The sequence below is a fragment of the Coffea arabica genome, chromosome 7c (genome assembly GCF_036785885.1).
Source record: "Coffea arabica cultivar ET-39 chromosome 7c, Coffea Arabica ET-39 HiFi, whole genome shotgun sequence".
NCBI lineage: Eukaryota > Viridiplantae > Streptophyta > Magnoliopsida > Gentianales > Rubiaceae > Coffea > Coffea arabica.
In genome coordinates this window covers 725363-738483 of record NC_092322.1, presented here as the reverse complement: position 1 = coordinate 738483, position 13121 = coordinate 725363, and the positions used below count along the sequence as shown (strand labels likewise).

The following is a 13121-nucleotide window of genomic DNA, read 5'->3' as shown; positions in this document are numbered from 1 at the left end:
CACCGACTATTTTTTCAAAAACGGAAATGGACCCATAATTTGAGACAAGTACAATAAGAAAAGAGAGCTTATTTTTATGGAAATGAAGTGGGTGCAAATATAGTGTGATAAGATTAATATAGGATTAATGTTTCCTATATATTCACTGTATAGCGTTTGATAAATGACAATCATAGAAAATTTAAATTATTTTTACACACATGTCATGAATCAGATGATGATAGTGTATATACACAGTCAATGTATATAGGATTTACTCGTTAATATACGAGCGAAGTTGGATGTTTGAGTAGTTGAAAAAGTCTATCTCTCTCTCTCTGAGTCCGAAGTTAAAATTTAAATTACCATTAAGCAGCATGAATCCATACCTAGCGGGAATAAACTCATTTAATTTGTGTTTAGATTGAAATGTTTTGATATAAAATAATTTGTTTCACAAATTCTAATTATCATTTTATCTTTCCAATCATATTTTTATTTCACATACATTATATTACAAAAAGTGTAACAGTAATTATCTCAAATAAATCATCCAAATAAACTCCTATCCAAAATTAACCCTTGGAAATGTAGCATAAAGCTTTATGATGCAAGTAAAATAAATTGCATGGGCAATCCAAACATCCTTGACCTCCTCCTCCGCCTCCTTCATTCTTCTCAGGACCGACGAGTTTCACCAAAATCTTACAATTGACACCACCGCCGCCGTCATCACCACTGTGGCCACACATACGCCTTATCCGTAGCAACAAATTTTTCCATTGCAAGTCTTCTTTTCTTGCCTCAATTTTATGACGGAATGTGGTTATTACGATAAAACCATAGACTGTTTGAAAATGTTCTTTAGTATCTTAATGCCATGAAGAGTGGACCTGTGCAAGTTTAAATAATGAACGGGGAGCTCGCAATCTGGTTAGTTGTCTGACCCTCCACTCTCGTGTAGTTGTTGTTTCAATTTTCAGCGGTTACAACGATCGTAAGGTACCGTTGTCATTTGCAACTATACTGATCATGTCCATACATATTCATTCTTTCAACTTCAATTTGATAAAGTATCCATTCACAGATTTTTCCGTGAATGGCCGTTCTTCATGATATTTGCTTCATGAGCATTTTTTTAAACCTTAATGAGCTACCTGCCGTATTTTATTTTAAGATTTGGCTATTATCCTATCTGTGTTAACTTGTTATCTTGCTGCCATGCCTTCGATTGTTTTTATAAATTCTTTTCCAATTTCCGTTTGCTTATCTTTCGGTGGAGGGCATTTAGCTTTAATAAATTGCGCAGAAGTGATAAATTGTACGCACAAAGTCCTTTCCTGTTACCATTTAGCTAGCCTTTGTGCATTTCTCTTCTTGGTGGATGAGAGTTGATATTTGAATCCCATGATGCAAGTCTGACCATTTTGATGTCTAATATTACTTTTCGCTTTTCAGGTGTTGCGGCAGTCTCCTAAGTCAGAGCACCCTGATAGAGGTCAGCCTGCTCCTCATGCACGTTAAAGATTTGGAAAATGCATGAAAATGCTTCATAATGAGATATTAAAAATTTTTTGATTGGTTAGGACGGTCACAATTGACGAAACGGTCGATCCAAATTCCTTTTCCTAACGGGAAATTTCATTCTGGTAGAACTTAGCCTGGTTTTCTTCATACTTTCAGATGGTCATTTGGTGTCAGTTATCTAGTACATGGTAAGTCATTTGTATATGTCTGCAGCAGTTGGTGAGAAAAATTTCCCCCCAAGTCATAATTTGAAAGTTCGATAATGATGATTTTAGCACTTCCACTCAATCCCTTGGTCCTTATTTTAAAGCTTGGTATTGATTTGAACTTGTCTACTTTATTTTTAGCCTTAATAAAAATGCAGTTCTTTTCATGACTGAAAATCATTGGGGCGCTTCATGTGCTATTTGGTGATTCAGGAGCCATCACATATATTTCATGTATATGGGAGTCAGGATGGGCTTGAAAGAGAAGTATATTCAGACGAAGAGCAGTACCATTTTAGCTTTGGATGGAAGAAGGCGGTGCTTGGACATTCAGATAATGACAAGCTGCATTTGCAATATGAAGTTTATGACTTCCTTTATTTGGATCAGATGTTTAAAAGATTGTTTCTTGCTATTTTCCGTGGCTTCCGACGAATCTAATTTACTAACTCAGATCATGTTTGTAATCTTTCCATAATCTGTGGCATTCACACCATTTTTTCCATTAACATCAAGAATTATGATTATTGGCTATTCTTTAATGCTTTTGCTTAAATTGCTCTTCAGAAATTGGAATATAGTGATTAGCAATCTGGATAAGCATGCAGCATGTTGTCTGGTAATTTTCTCTTTATTATTTTCATGCCATCGCAACATATTGTCAAATTCTGAAGCCAGTGAAAACAGAAACTTGACACACACACAAAGCTGAGTATTACTACATCTGTTTGGCATTTACACCTGAATATATGATCCCTATCACTTAGCGCTGTTTAAGTACTGATTTGAAATGCTCCCTATCATGATAGATTTAAACTGATAGCATGTCCTTGGTTTGATGAATTTCAAGTTATCTGCAATAGAAGATTCCAAACTGAACTATGCGGTGCCAAATGGCGATCTTCTTGCTTTACTTTGGTGATGATGGCTTTGGATGAGAAGACTTCCCTGTGATTGCTTTCTTGACCTTAGCTATTGAGTGCTTGACTTTTGATCCAACGCCTGACAAGATACTATGAGATTTCTTTGGAGAAGCTTTGACATGGATATCTCTTGAGGCTTCTACTATGACTGGATGGTCATAGCCTAGCTCTTCTCTTTGCTGTTTATCTTCTTCCCCTTCTTCATCTTTAGCTTCATCAGTGTTCGGTTCCTTAGGTTCAGAAGTTCCTGTTATTCCATTCTTCATCCCTTCTCTTCGAATTGTCTGCTTGCTTTCTGAAATAATGTCTCCAGACACTTGTGAGTTCTCATTCTTTGATACCTCGAGAAGATTAGGAAGTGAAGTCGTAGTTTTTTCCTCTAATATGAGCCCCCCTGTTGCTTTTTCAGTTTCCTTATCTTCGTTGCATGTTACTGGTTCCTGGTCTTCTTTTCCAGCACAGATGCTTTCTGTTTCCTGGACTGGGAGATTCTTGTTGTCAATTAAGCTATCATTTGGATCTCCTCCTCCTTCTTGCTTATCAGAATCACAACAAGGGCCCCCCTCATGTTTTTGCATGTTCAGAAGGAGACTGGTATCCATCTCAGTCACAGGATCAAAAGGCCCCTCCTTTCTAGTTACCTCCAATCTTGATTGGTTGATGGTTTTTTGTTGGCCTTGAGCTTCTCTATCATCTTGTTCTGGCACCAGCTCAGACTCTGAGTTCTCTTCTGATATGGCTGATCTGAATTTCTGTGTTTCGTCATTGCAGTCATTATTAAGTCGTTCCTTTTCTCCATATTCTTCTTTGACTGCCTCTGCTGCAGCCTGGGAAGCATCTCCAGGTTTGAGTTCTTCTGTTTCAGGCTGTAAAGTTTCACCTCTCTGGCCTTTTTGCATTAGTGAGATGTCTTTGTCTTCAGTTAAAAGCTGTCTTTCAATGCCAGTTTCAGGATCTTCTTTTGCCATAATCACCAAATCTGACATTATAATGGAACTTTTATATGGCATGTTGATGTCCTCAGAGTTATTTGTGGCTTGTGTAAGATCAGCCAATCCACCTTTTTGTGCTATTTTATCAACCTGACCTTTGTCTTCCTTACATTCAGCCTTTGTTAAGATTTCTTCTCTGGGTCTCTCCATGACCTTCACTTCTGGAATTAGATCTGATTTTATATAGCTTGACATATCTTCGCATTCATCACTCGCCTTTCTTTCTCTTCCACTTTCTGCTTCTACCTTCGATGCAACAAGATTGAAATCATTGGCACGTTGCAGCTCCTTTATGTTGCCTTGGAATTCTCTTGCCGACTCCTGCCCAGTAAATGGAAAATCAGAGTTTTTGCTCTGATTGTGAAACTTTTTATCTTCATTTTCACTTTTTGTGATATTTTCATCTCCGTCTAGCTTCGTCACACTTATCCATGTTGGGAGACTTTCCTGTCCCTGTGAAAAAAACATCAGTTCTATTCTTGTTCATTTAAAAAATTTCAAGTTATTACTGTTATGCATTTCTTCATACCTCAACCTTTTCTTCCTTTTCCTTATCTTTGATACCACTCCCTTTTGGTATGCTGCTGACCTCTTTTCTGGATTCCTTTTGTGTAATTGAACAATACTGCTCTTCTTTATCCAATTTATTGCTCTCTTCATCTCTAGAAGTTCCAGAGAGAAGTAGACTGACAGCTTTATCAATTCTGCCCTCTTGCTTTTCCAGAACCAAGCCTCCTGTGGCATTAGTCATTTCATACAATGATTCACTTGGTGAATAGTGAGTCACTGTATCATCCTTGTGGCTTTCCAAAGTATTTATGTCTTCTTTGGCAACATCTTCACTCTTTGGATAATCCCCAATCTTTTCATGGACTGGCTTTAGCGGCTCAGCTCCAGACACAATGTATTCACCTAATTTCTTTGATGATGCTGTTGCAGTCACTTCTGAATCATATTTGAATATTTTTTCTTGGTAATTAGAACCCTTTACACCCTCGTCGTACTTTGGAGACCATACTCCAGGAATTTCAACCTATACAAGTATGGGACATAAATTATAATCTCATGTTATGGGTAGCTTAGTTATTACAAATATGGTCCTCATGCATAATAAAGTTGTAGTTAAGAAACCCAAAAGATTTTTTTTGGTCAAACTAGAGAAAAGAGAAGAATGAAACAGTGTATATGACATTATGCAACAAACATGTTTGGTATGGCAGGATAGTGATGACCTGATGAAGACTGCAAGCTAAAACATGCTGAAGCCTGTAAGACCTAGAAGAGTTTATTCTGTTCGATTCCTCTGTTTTTGACCTTCTTTTTATGTTGTGCTATTTCTTTTACTTCTTTCTTTATGCAAGAGATGGACTATTTCATTGATATAATTTGGGTTTGTTGTGGAATTATATTTTTTGGAGTCCAGTCTTTGTGGGCCGCACCTCTGTAAATGTTGGAAGAATCATCAAGAACTAATTTTTTAAAATTTTACAGTCATGGATGATAGAACAGTCATTTCTTCTGCACTATTACAAGTAAGCCATATGATATAAAGGTTACTTAACTCATGTAGGCTTTCTGATTTCTGAAAAATAAAGGTGCTGGTTGGTATCCTAGGGTTTTATCCAGGCAAAATATATATGATGCCCTTAAGAAGAGGTCTATGCTTACATTTCTTTTTTATGAGCTACCTTAATGCACTCAGGGAAGCAAGGAAAAACTTGTTTGTGCTTATGCCATGCAGGGAAGAGAAAGATGGAAGAAACATCATTGGGATTGGATTTCTTAGCTTTTCATTCATTGCAAGCATGCTTTAAGATCATCATGCTAAAGATAGAACTGTATTGCTATGTGACCTTTTCATTTGAAGTAGCCACTTCAGTTTCTGTGTTTCTTCTGGGCAACTTGTCTGCTTTTTCCTGCAATTCTGATTTGGTTGTCGTATCCATTGTACACCTTTGCTGCTTTTCTTCTTCTGCAGGGCAATATTGCACTGTTTCCACCATAATTGGATCTTGGTGAGGTTCTTCAACGACTTTATCTGCACTTGGCTTCTGCTTCTTGAATCTCTGAGTGGCGTCAGATGTCGCAGTTTTGTCAAACTGATATATAATTGATAAAATATAAGATTATACAGTTGAGTTGCTATAGAAAGGGACTAAATCATGGTTATGTTAGTTGTTTAACCTTTGTAGTTTCCCTTGCATTATTTGTGCTGACAGATATTTCATCTACCGTTCCTCTGATATCTTCTTCTGTATTTAGCTCATCAGCACTTGTATCATTCACATTAGTTTCTTCCACATTTTCTCCAAGGGTATAATGTTTTATTTCCTTTGCTGTTAAAACCTCGCAATACCCACCAACAACATTTTCTTCACTTAGGATCTGTTTCTTGGAACTCTGAGCAGCATCAATTATCTCAGGTTCTTCAAACTAGCAAGATTTATGAACTATCAGCATTACAAAGTTGAGTTATTACAAAAAGGAAAGACAAGATGCAGTTATTTATGTTGTCTGACCTGTGTAGTTTCCGTTGCACTGTTTGTGGGTTCTGATATTTCATCAACCTTTTCTTTGGGACATACTCTCGTCTTTAATTCATCAATGGCTGATGTATCCTTGACACTACTTTCCTCCTTTCCTTCTTCTGTTGGACTGTAACTTAGTATTTCCTCTGCAGTTGAAACTTGGGGAGGCCCTTCAACACCCTCATCTTCACTTGCCATCTGGTCGTTGCAATTCTGTGTGACATGCATATTTTCATTATCTTCAAGCTTGTGTAAACGTTTATGAAGCATCAGGCATTTTATGAATCTGAGGTTGCTACAGAAGGAAGGAAAGATGAAGTTGTTATTTTTATTGTCTGACCTTTGTATTTTGACTTGCATCATTTATGACATCAGATACATTGACAATCAATCCTGGCTCAACTTCTGACTGTAGATCATCGCTAGATTTTGTATACTTGACGTTGGTTTCCTCCTTTCTTTCTTCTTCAGGGCTGTAATTAACCTTGTCCTCTGCAGTTGAAACTTGAGGAGGCTCTTTAACGACCTTGTCTGCTGGCATCCCTATTTTGAAACTATGGTTGGCATGAACTGCTTCAGGTTCTTCAAACTGGTACCCATTAATGAAACATTAGCATGATAAAATTGATTATATATATGTGTGTGTGTGTAAATTTATATGTATGTTTTGTGTGACCTTGATACTCCTGCTTGCACAATATGTGGTCTCAGAAATAGTCTCTGCCTGTGCTCCTGGATCTTCCTCTGGCTTTAACTCATCTAGAGTTCTTGTATCCTGGACATTCCACTCTTGTTGTGCAAGGTTGTAATTATCGATTCCCTCTACAGTTGAAATTTGGTCAGACCCTTCAACATCCCTGTCTTCATACGTCATCTGTTTGTGGGAACTCTTAGTGGCATCTATCGTCTCAGGTTCTTGAAACTGTTGTACACCAGTTGAATGATAAGCATTATGAAGTTGAGTTATCATAAAAAGGAAGCTAAAATTATAGGTACTTTTGTTCTTTGACCTTGGTACTTTCACTTGCATTCATTGGGGTCTCTGATGTTTCATTTGACTTTATTTCTGGAGCTCCTTCTGGATTTAACTCAGCTTGCTTTGACACATCCATGACTCTGCCTTCCTCTTTTCCTTCTTCTGTGGAGCTAAAATTGACTAGTTCCACTGCAGTTGAAACTTGGCAAGTTCCATCAACAACTTGGTCTTTAGTTGGAATCTGTTTCTTGAAATCTTCAGTTTCGTCAAGCTAAAATAGATTTTTGCAATATCAGCACTAAGAAATTGAGTTGCTAAAAAACCAAAAAACAATTTACGTACATTTTCATGGACATTTGTACTTTGACTTGCAACTTTTGTGGTACTAGATATTTCATCTACCTTTATTCCTGTTGCTAACTTGTCTGCAGTTGTATCTGTAACATTCGTGTCCTCATTTCTTTCCTCTGTGCAGCCATAGTTTCCTACATGCTCTGCAATCGAGACTTGGAAAGACAGCTCTTTGACAACCTTGTCTTCACTTGGCATCTTTTTGTTGATATCCGGAGCTGCTTCTGTTCTCTCAGGTACCTCAAACTGGTATAAAGTTTATCAAATATCAGCAGTAGGAATGTTATTACAAAAAAGGACTAAAGTGGGTATTTTAAATTATAGACCTGTGTACTTTCACTTTCACTTTCACTTTTTGTGGTCAGAGATATTTCTTCTACCCCTATTTCGGGATTCACTCTGGCCTTTTGCTCATCTTTCGTTGCTGTTTCATTGGTATTCCTTTCTGCGTTTCCTTCTTCCGCATGGCTATAATATACTGTTTCCTCTGCAATTGAAACTTGGGGAGGACCTTCAACAACCTTGTCTTCAATTGGCACTTCCTGAGTGACATTAATTGGCTCAGATCCTTTGAACTGGCATTATTTATGGGATATCAGCATTACAGTGTTGATCTAAACCAGAAATGGAATATCAAATTTTAGTTATTATTTTTGTCTGACCTTTGCGTTTTCACTTGCATTTTGTATGGTCTCAGGTACTTCACTGACTGTTAAGTGTGAATTTACTTCGCCCTTTAATTCATCTCTGATTGTTGTATTTTTGACATTCCTTTCCTCCCTTTTTTCTTCTGGTTGGCGGCAACTAACTACTGCTTCTGTAGTTGAAACTCTGGCAGGCGCTTCAACAACCTTGTCTTCCTTTGGCATCTGTTCCTGGAAACTGCTAGTTGCATCAACAGTCTCTGCTTCTTTGAACTGGTATGAATTTTATCAAATGTTAGCATTACAAAGTAATTTGTTACCAAAGGGAATGATGAAATTGGTAGTTATTATTTTTGACCTTTGTGCTTTCGCTTGCATAATGTGTCTCAGATACTTCATCTGCCTTGACTCCTGATTCTACCTTCAGCTTTAATTCATCTATGATAGCTTTATCCTTGACATTCTTTTCCTCTCCCTCATCTGCATGGTGATAATTTACTATTTCATCCATAGTTGATACATGGTGAAGCCCTTCAACGTCCTTGTCTTTACTTGTTATCTGTTCTTCGATACTCTGAGCGGCATCAATTGGCTCAGGTTCTTGAAACTGGTATAAATTTTTTATTGTCAGCTGTATGATATTGAGCTATCACCAAAAGGAATACTTAAATTATTGGTACTTTTAACTTTTTTGACCTTAATACTTCCACTTGCATTCATCATGGTCCGAGATGCATCATCTGGCTTTATTCCTGGAGCTACTTCTGGCTGTAATTCATCCTGGATTGCTGCATCTGTCACATTCCTTTCCTCCTTTCCTACTCCTGGGATATCATTTACTTGTTCCTTTGCAGTTGATACTTGGAAAGGTTGTTCAGCAACTTTGTCTTTACTTGTGATCTCCTTCTCTAAACTTTGGTTTGTATCATTCACATGGTATCCTTCAAGCTGTAATAGAGTTATGCGACATCAGCATTGTGGAACTGAGTTGTTACCAAAACAGAACACTAATTTCTTAATATTTTTCCTTTGGCCTTTGTATTTTGACTAGCATTTAATGTGGTCTTAGAGTTTTCATCTACCTTTATTCTGGTTGGTGACTCATCACCAGTCGCATTGTCAACACTCTTGTCCTTTATTTCTTGGCTAAAACTTCCAACAACCTTGGCAATTGAAACTTGGATAGACCTTTCACCAATCTTGTCTTCTCTTGGCATCTGTGTGTTCACTCCCTTAGTTGCTTCTATGTTCTCAGGTAGTTCAAACTGGTATAAATTTTATGAAACTGTAATATTAGGAAGTTGATGTTACATAAATAAGGATGAACTTTAGTTAGTCTGTTCTTATACCTCTGTAGTTTTACTTGTACTATTTGTGCTCTCAGATATTTCATCTTCCTCCATTTTGTGATCTGCTTCCGGATTCAAGTAATCTCTGTTTGTTGTTTCCTTGACATTTGTTTCTGTCTTTCCTTCTTCATCAGGGCTATAACTTACTAATTCCTCTGGAGTGGGAACTTGGGGTGGCCTTTCAACAATCTCATCTTCACTTGGCATCTCTTTCTTGAAACTTGGGCTGACATCAACAATTTCAGGTCCTTTGAACTGGTAAGAAATTTATGAAGCATCAGCATTGTGATGTTGAGCTGGTACAAAAGTGAAAAATGAAATAACGAATTTTGTTGTTTGACCTTTGTAATTTGACTTGCATTGTCTATTGTTGGAGATATTTCTCCTGGATCTAGTTCAGGCTTTAACTTATCACTGATGGTTGTAACATTGAGATTCCTTTCCTCCTTTTCTTCCTCTCCAGGGCTATCGGTAATTGTTTGTTCTGCAGTTGAAACTTTGGGTGGCCCTTCAACAACCTTGCCTTCCTTTGTCTGCTCTTCCTGGAAACTATCAGTTGCATCAACAGTCTTGGCTTCTGTAAGCTGTTGTGAAATGTTATTAATTATTAGCATTGTGAAGTCATCTATTACAATAAGAAAAAGATGAAATTGGTAGTTCTGATTCTTATTTTACCTTTGTACTTTCACTTGCATAATGCGTTTCAGATATTTCATCTGCCATCATTCTTGATTCTGTCTTTGGCTTTGCTTCAAGGTTTTCATCTGCCGGTGTTCTATCCTTGACATGCTTTACCTCTCCTCCATCTGCAAGGTGATCATTTACTAATTTGTCTGCTGGTAATGTGCCCGGAGACCTTTCAACAACCTTATCTTCTTCTTTTATTTGTTTGCTAACACTCTGAGTGGTATCAATTGGCTCAGGTTCTTGAAGCTGGTATATATATATATATGTTGAAATGTTAGCTTGCTGCATGATGAAGTTCGAAAAAGAGACCTGAAATTTGTAGGTATCATGTGCTTTGACCTTTTTGCTTTCGCTTTCATTCATGTCTTCGGATAGTCCATATAGCTTGACTCCTGGAGCTACTTCTGGCTTTAACTCATCTTGAGTTGCTGCATCATTGACATTCCTTTCCTTTCCTCCTCCTGCTGGCTTATAGTTTGCTGATACCTCTCCAGCTGAAACTTGGGAAAGTTCTTCGTTGACTTTGTCTTTTCTTGGGATGTCTTTCTCCAAATTTTCAGCCATGTCAGTCTCATTTGTGTCTTCAAGCTGGAATGTGTATGCAACATCAGGATTATGAAAGTTGAGTCATCATAAAAAAATGGAAGATGAAACTTTAGAGTTTTTCTCTTTATCCTTATAATTTTGTGATGTTGGATATTTATCTGCCTTTATTATTGTTGACAACTTGTCTCCAGTTGTATTGTTGACATTGTCCTCCTTTCTTTCTTCTGCAGGCCTATAATTTTCAACATTCTCTACAACTGAAACTTGATGAGTTCCCTCAATAATGTCGTCTTCACTTTCCATGTTTGTGTTGGGTCCATGAATTGCTTCTATATTTTCAGATACTTTCAACTGGTATGCATGCTATGAAACATTGTTATTATAAAGCTGAGTTGTAACAGAACAGAAGGAATTGTTATTTTGTAGTTGGACCATTGGAGTTATGCTTGCAGTTTTTGTGGTCTTAAATGTTTCATATACCTCTACCTTGGAATCCCGTTCCGGCTTTAACTCATATCTGGTTGTTGTTTCCTTGACATAACTTTCTGCCTTAACTTCTTCTGTGTTGCGGTAGCTTACTGTTTCTTCTTTAGTTGAAGACGGGTGCAGCCCTTCCACAATTTCATGGTAGCTTACTGTTTCTTCTTTAGTTGAAGACAGATGTAGCCCTTCCACAATTTCGTCTTCATGTGGAATGTCTTTCTTGAGATTCTGAGTGAATTCAATACAGCAAGGTTGTTTGAACTGTATAGATTTGATGAAATATGATCATTATGAAGTGGAATTGTTACAAAAATGAATGACAAAATTCTAGTTATCTTTGTTGCCTGACCTTTGTACTTTCACTTGCATTTTCTGTGGTCTCAGATTCTTTAGTGTCATTTTCTTCTTGAACTCCATGTGGATTTGAATCATGGCTGAGTGTTGCATCATTTACATTTTCCTCCTTAACTTCCTCTTTGCAGAAGTAATTCACTGCTTCTTCTGTTGTTGAAACTTTGGGAGGCCCATGAACAACCTTCTCTTCCCTTGTCGTTAGTTGGTTTAAACTCTGAGTTGCATCCACAGTTTCAGGATCTTCAAACTGCTTTCAATTTTATAAAACATCAGGATTACCAAGTTGGTTTGTGGCAAAATAAAAGGATAAAATGGGTAGGTTTGTTGACCTTTATACTTTCACTTGCATTATCTATGGTATCAAATATTTCATTTGCCCTGACTCCTGCATTTACCTTGGGCTGTAATTCATCTGCAGTTGATGTGTCCTTGACACTCTTTTTCTTATCTTCTGCAAGGTGGTAATTTAATATTTCATCTGGAGTTGATACTTGGTCATGCTGTTCAACAACCTTTTCTTTACTTGGTATCTTTTTGTTGACAGTCTCAGTGGCATCAATGGGCTCAGGTTCTTGAAACTGGTATGAGTTGTTTGGAACATTAGCACAAGCACATTTACTTATCAGAAAATGGAAAATTGAATTTGTTTTTGTTCTTTGATCTATGTAGTTGTGCTTACATTCCTGATGGACTGTGATAATCCATCCGACTTTATTCCTGGAGCTAATTCTGGATTTAATTCTTCTTGCATTGCTGTATCATTGACATCTCTTTCCTCCTCTGGTTTTTCTGCAGGGCTATAATTTATTTTCTCTTCTGCAGTTGAAACTGGGTAAGGTCCTTCAAGGCCTTTGTCTTCAGGCGGACTTTGTTTTTTGGGGCTCTGAGCATCAAATATCTCAGTTCCTTCAAACTGAGGTAAATTATATTGGACTTAAGAATCAAGAAGTTGAGTTGTACAGAAAGGAAAGAAATATGTTTCATGTTCATAAACCTTTTTGCTTTGACTTGCATTGCTTGTGGTTGCTGATACTTTATCTACCTTCACTTCTTGATCTACTTCTGGTTTTAAGTCAGCTCCAGTTGTATCAATGCCATTCCTTTTCTCCTTTCTTTCTTCTGCATTGCAATAATTAACTTCAATTGACACTTGCATAGGCCCCTCGACAACCTGTTCTTCACTTGACATTGGTGTGTTTGTTCTCTGAGATGCATCTGTTACCTCAGGTTCTTCAAACTGGTATAAATAGAAACATATTAGAAATTTGAGTTTTAATGAAAGGAAAGAGGAAATTCTATTTACTTTTCTAGTTTGACTTCTGTACTTTCACTCGAATTTTTTGTGACATTAGGTATCTCATCTACCTTTTGTCCTATATGTCTCTCAGGCTTTGACTCATCTGCTGTTCCCCCCTCCCCTCCACTGACCACGACCTTCTTGATCGCAACCAAAAACCACGAGTAGAGCCGTGACCTTTCTAGTCGCAACCAAGAAGGTCGCGGCTAGAGTCACAACTTTTGTGTCGCGAGTGGGAGAGAGGTTTAGGGGGTGGGGGAAAGAAGGGGAGAGAGAGGG

At 37.5% G+C, this 13121-nt stretch overlaps 1 protein-coding gene across 1 annotated transcript; it reads right to left on the bottom strand.

The window, feature by feature from the left end:
* Positions 1-2324: 2324 nt before the first annotated feature.
* LOC140004520 (uncharacterized) lies at positions 2325-12947 on the bottom strand. The gene is made up of 24 exons (XM_072056892.1): positions 12911-12947; positions 12540-12782; positions 12225-12458; positions 11941-12123; positions 11541-11792; positions 11189-11452; positions 10502-10750; positions 10151-10408; positions 9817-10059; positions 9476-9730; positions 9209-9391; positions 8823-9074; positions 8485-8733; positions 8145-8399; positions 7809-8057; positions 7534-7728; positions 7166-7402; positions 6832-7077; positions 6496-6744; positions 6147-6368; positions 5812-6060; positions 5481-5726; positions 4157-4660; positions 2325-4080 (listed from the first exon to the last, which is right to left on the bottom strand). Exons 2-24 carry the CDS (start codon positions 12732-12734, stop codon positions 2623-2625), a joined length of 6927 nt encoding a protein of 2308 aa, XP_071912993.1. The 5' UTR covers positions 12735-12782; positions 12911-12947; the 3' UTR covers positions 2325-2622.
* Positions 12948-13121: the final 174 nt, after the last annotated feature.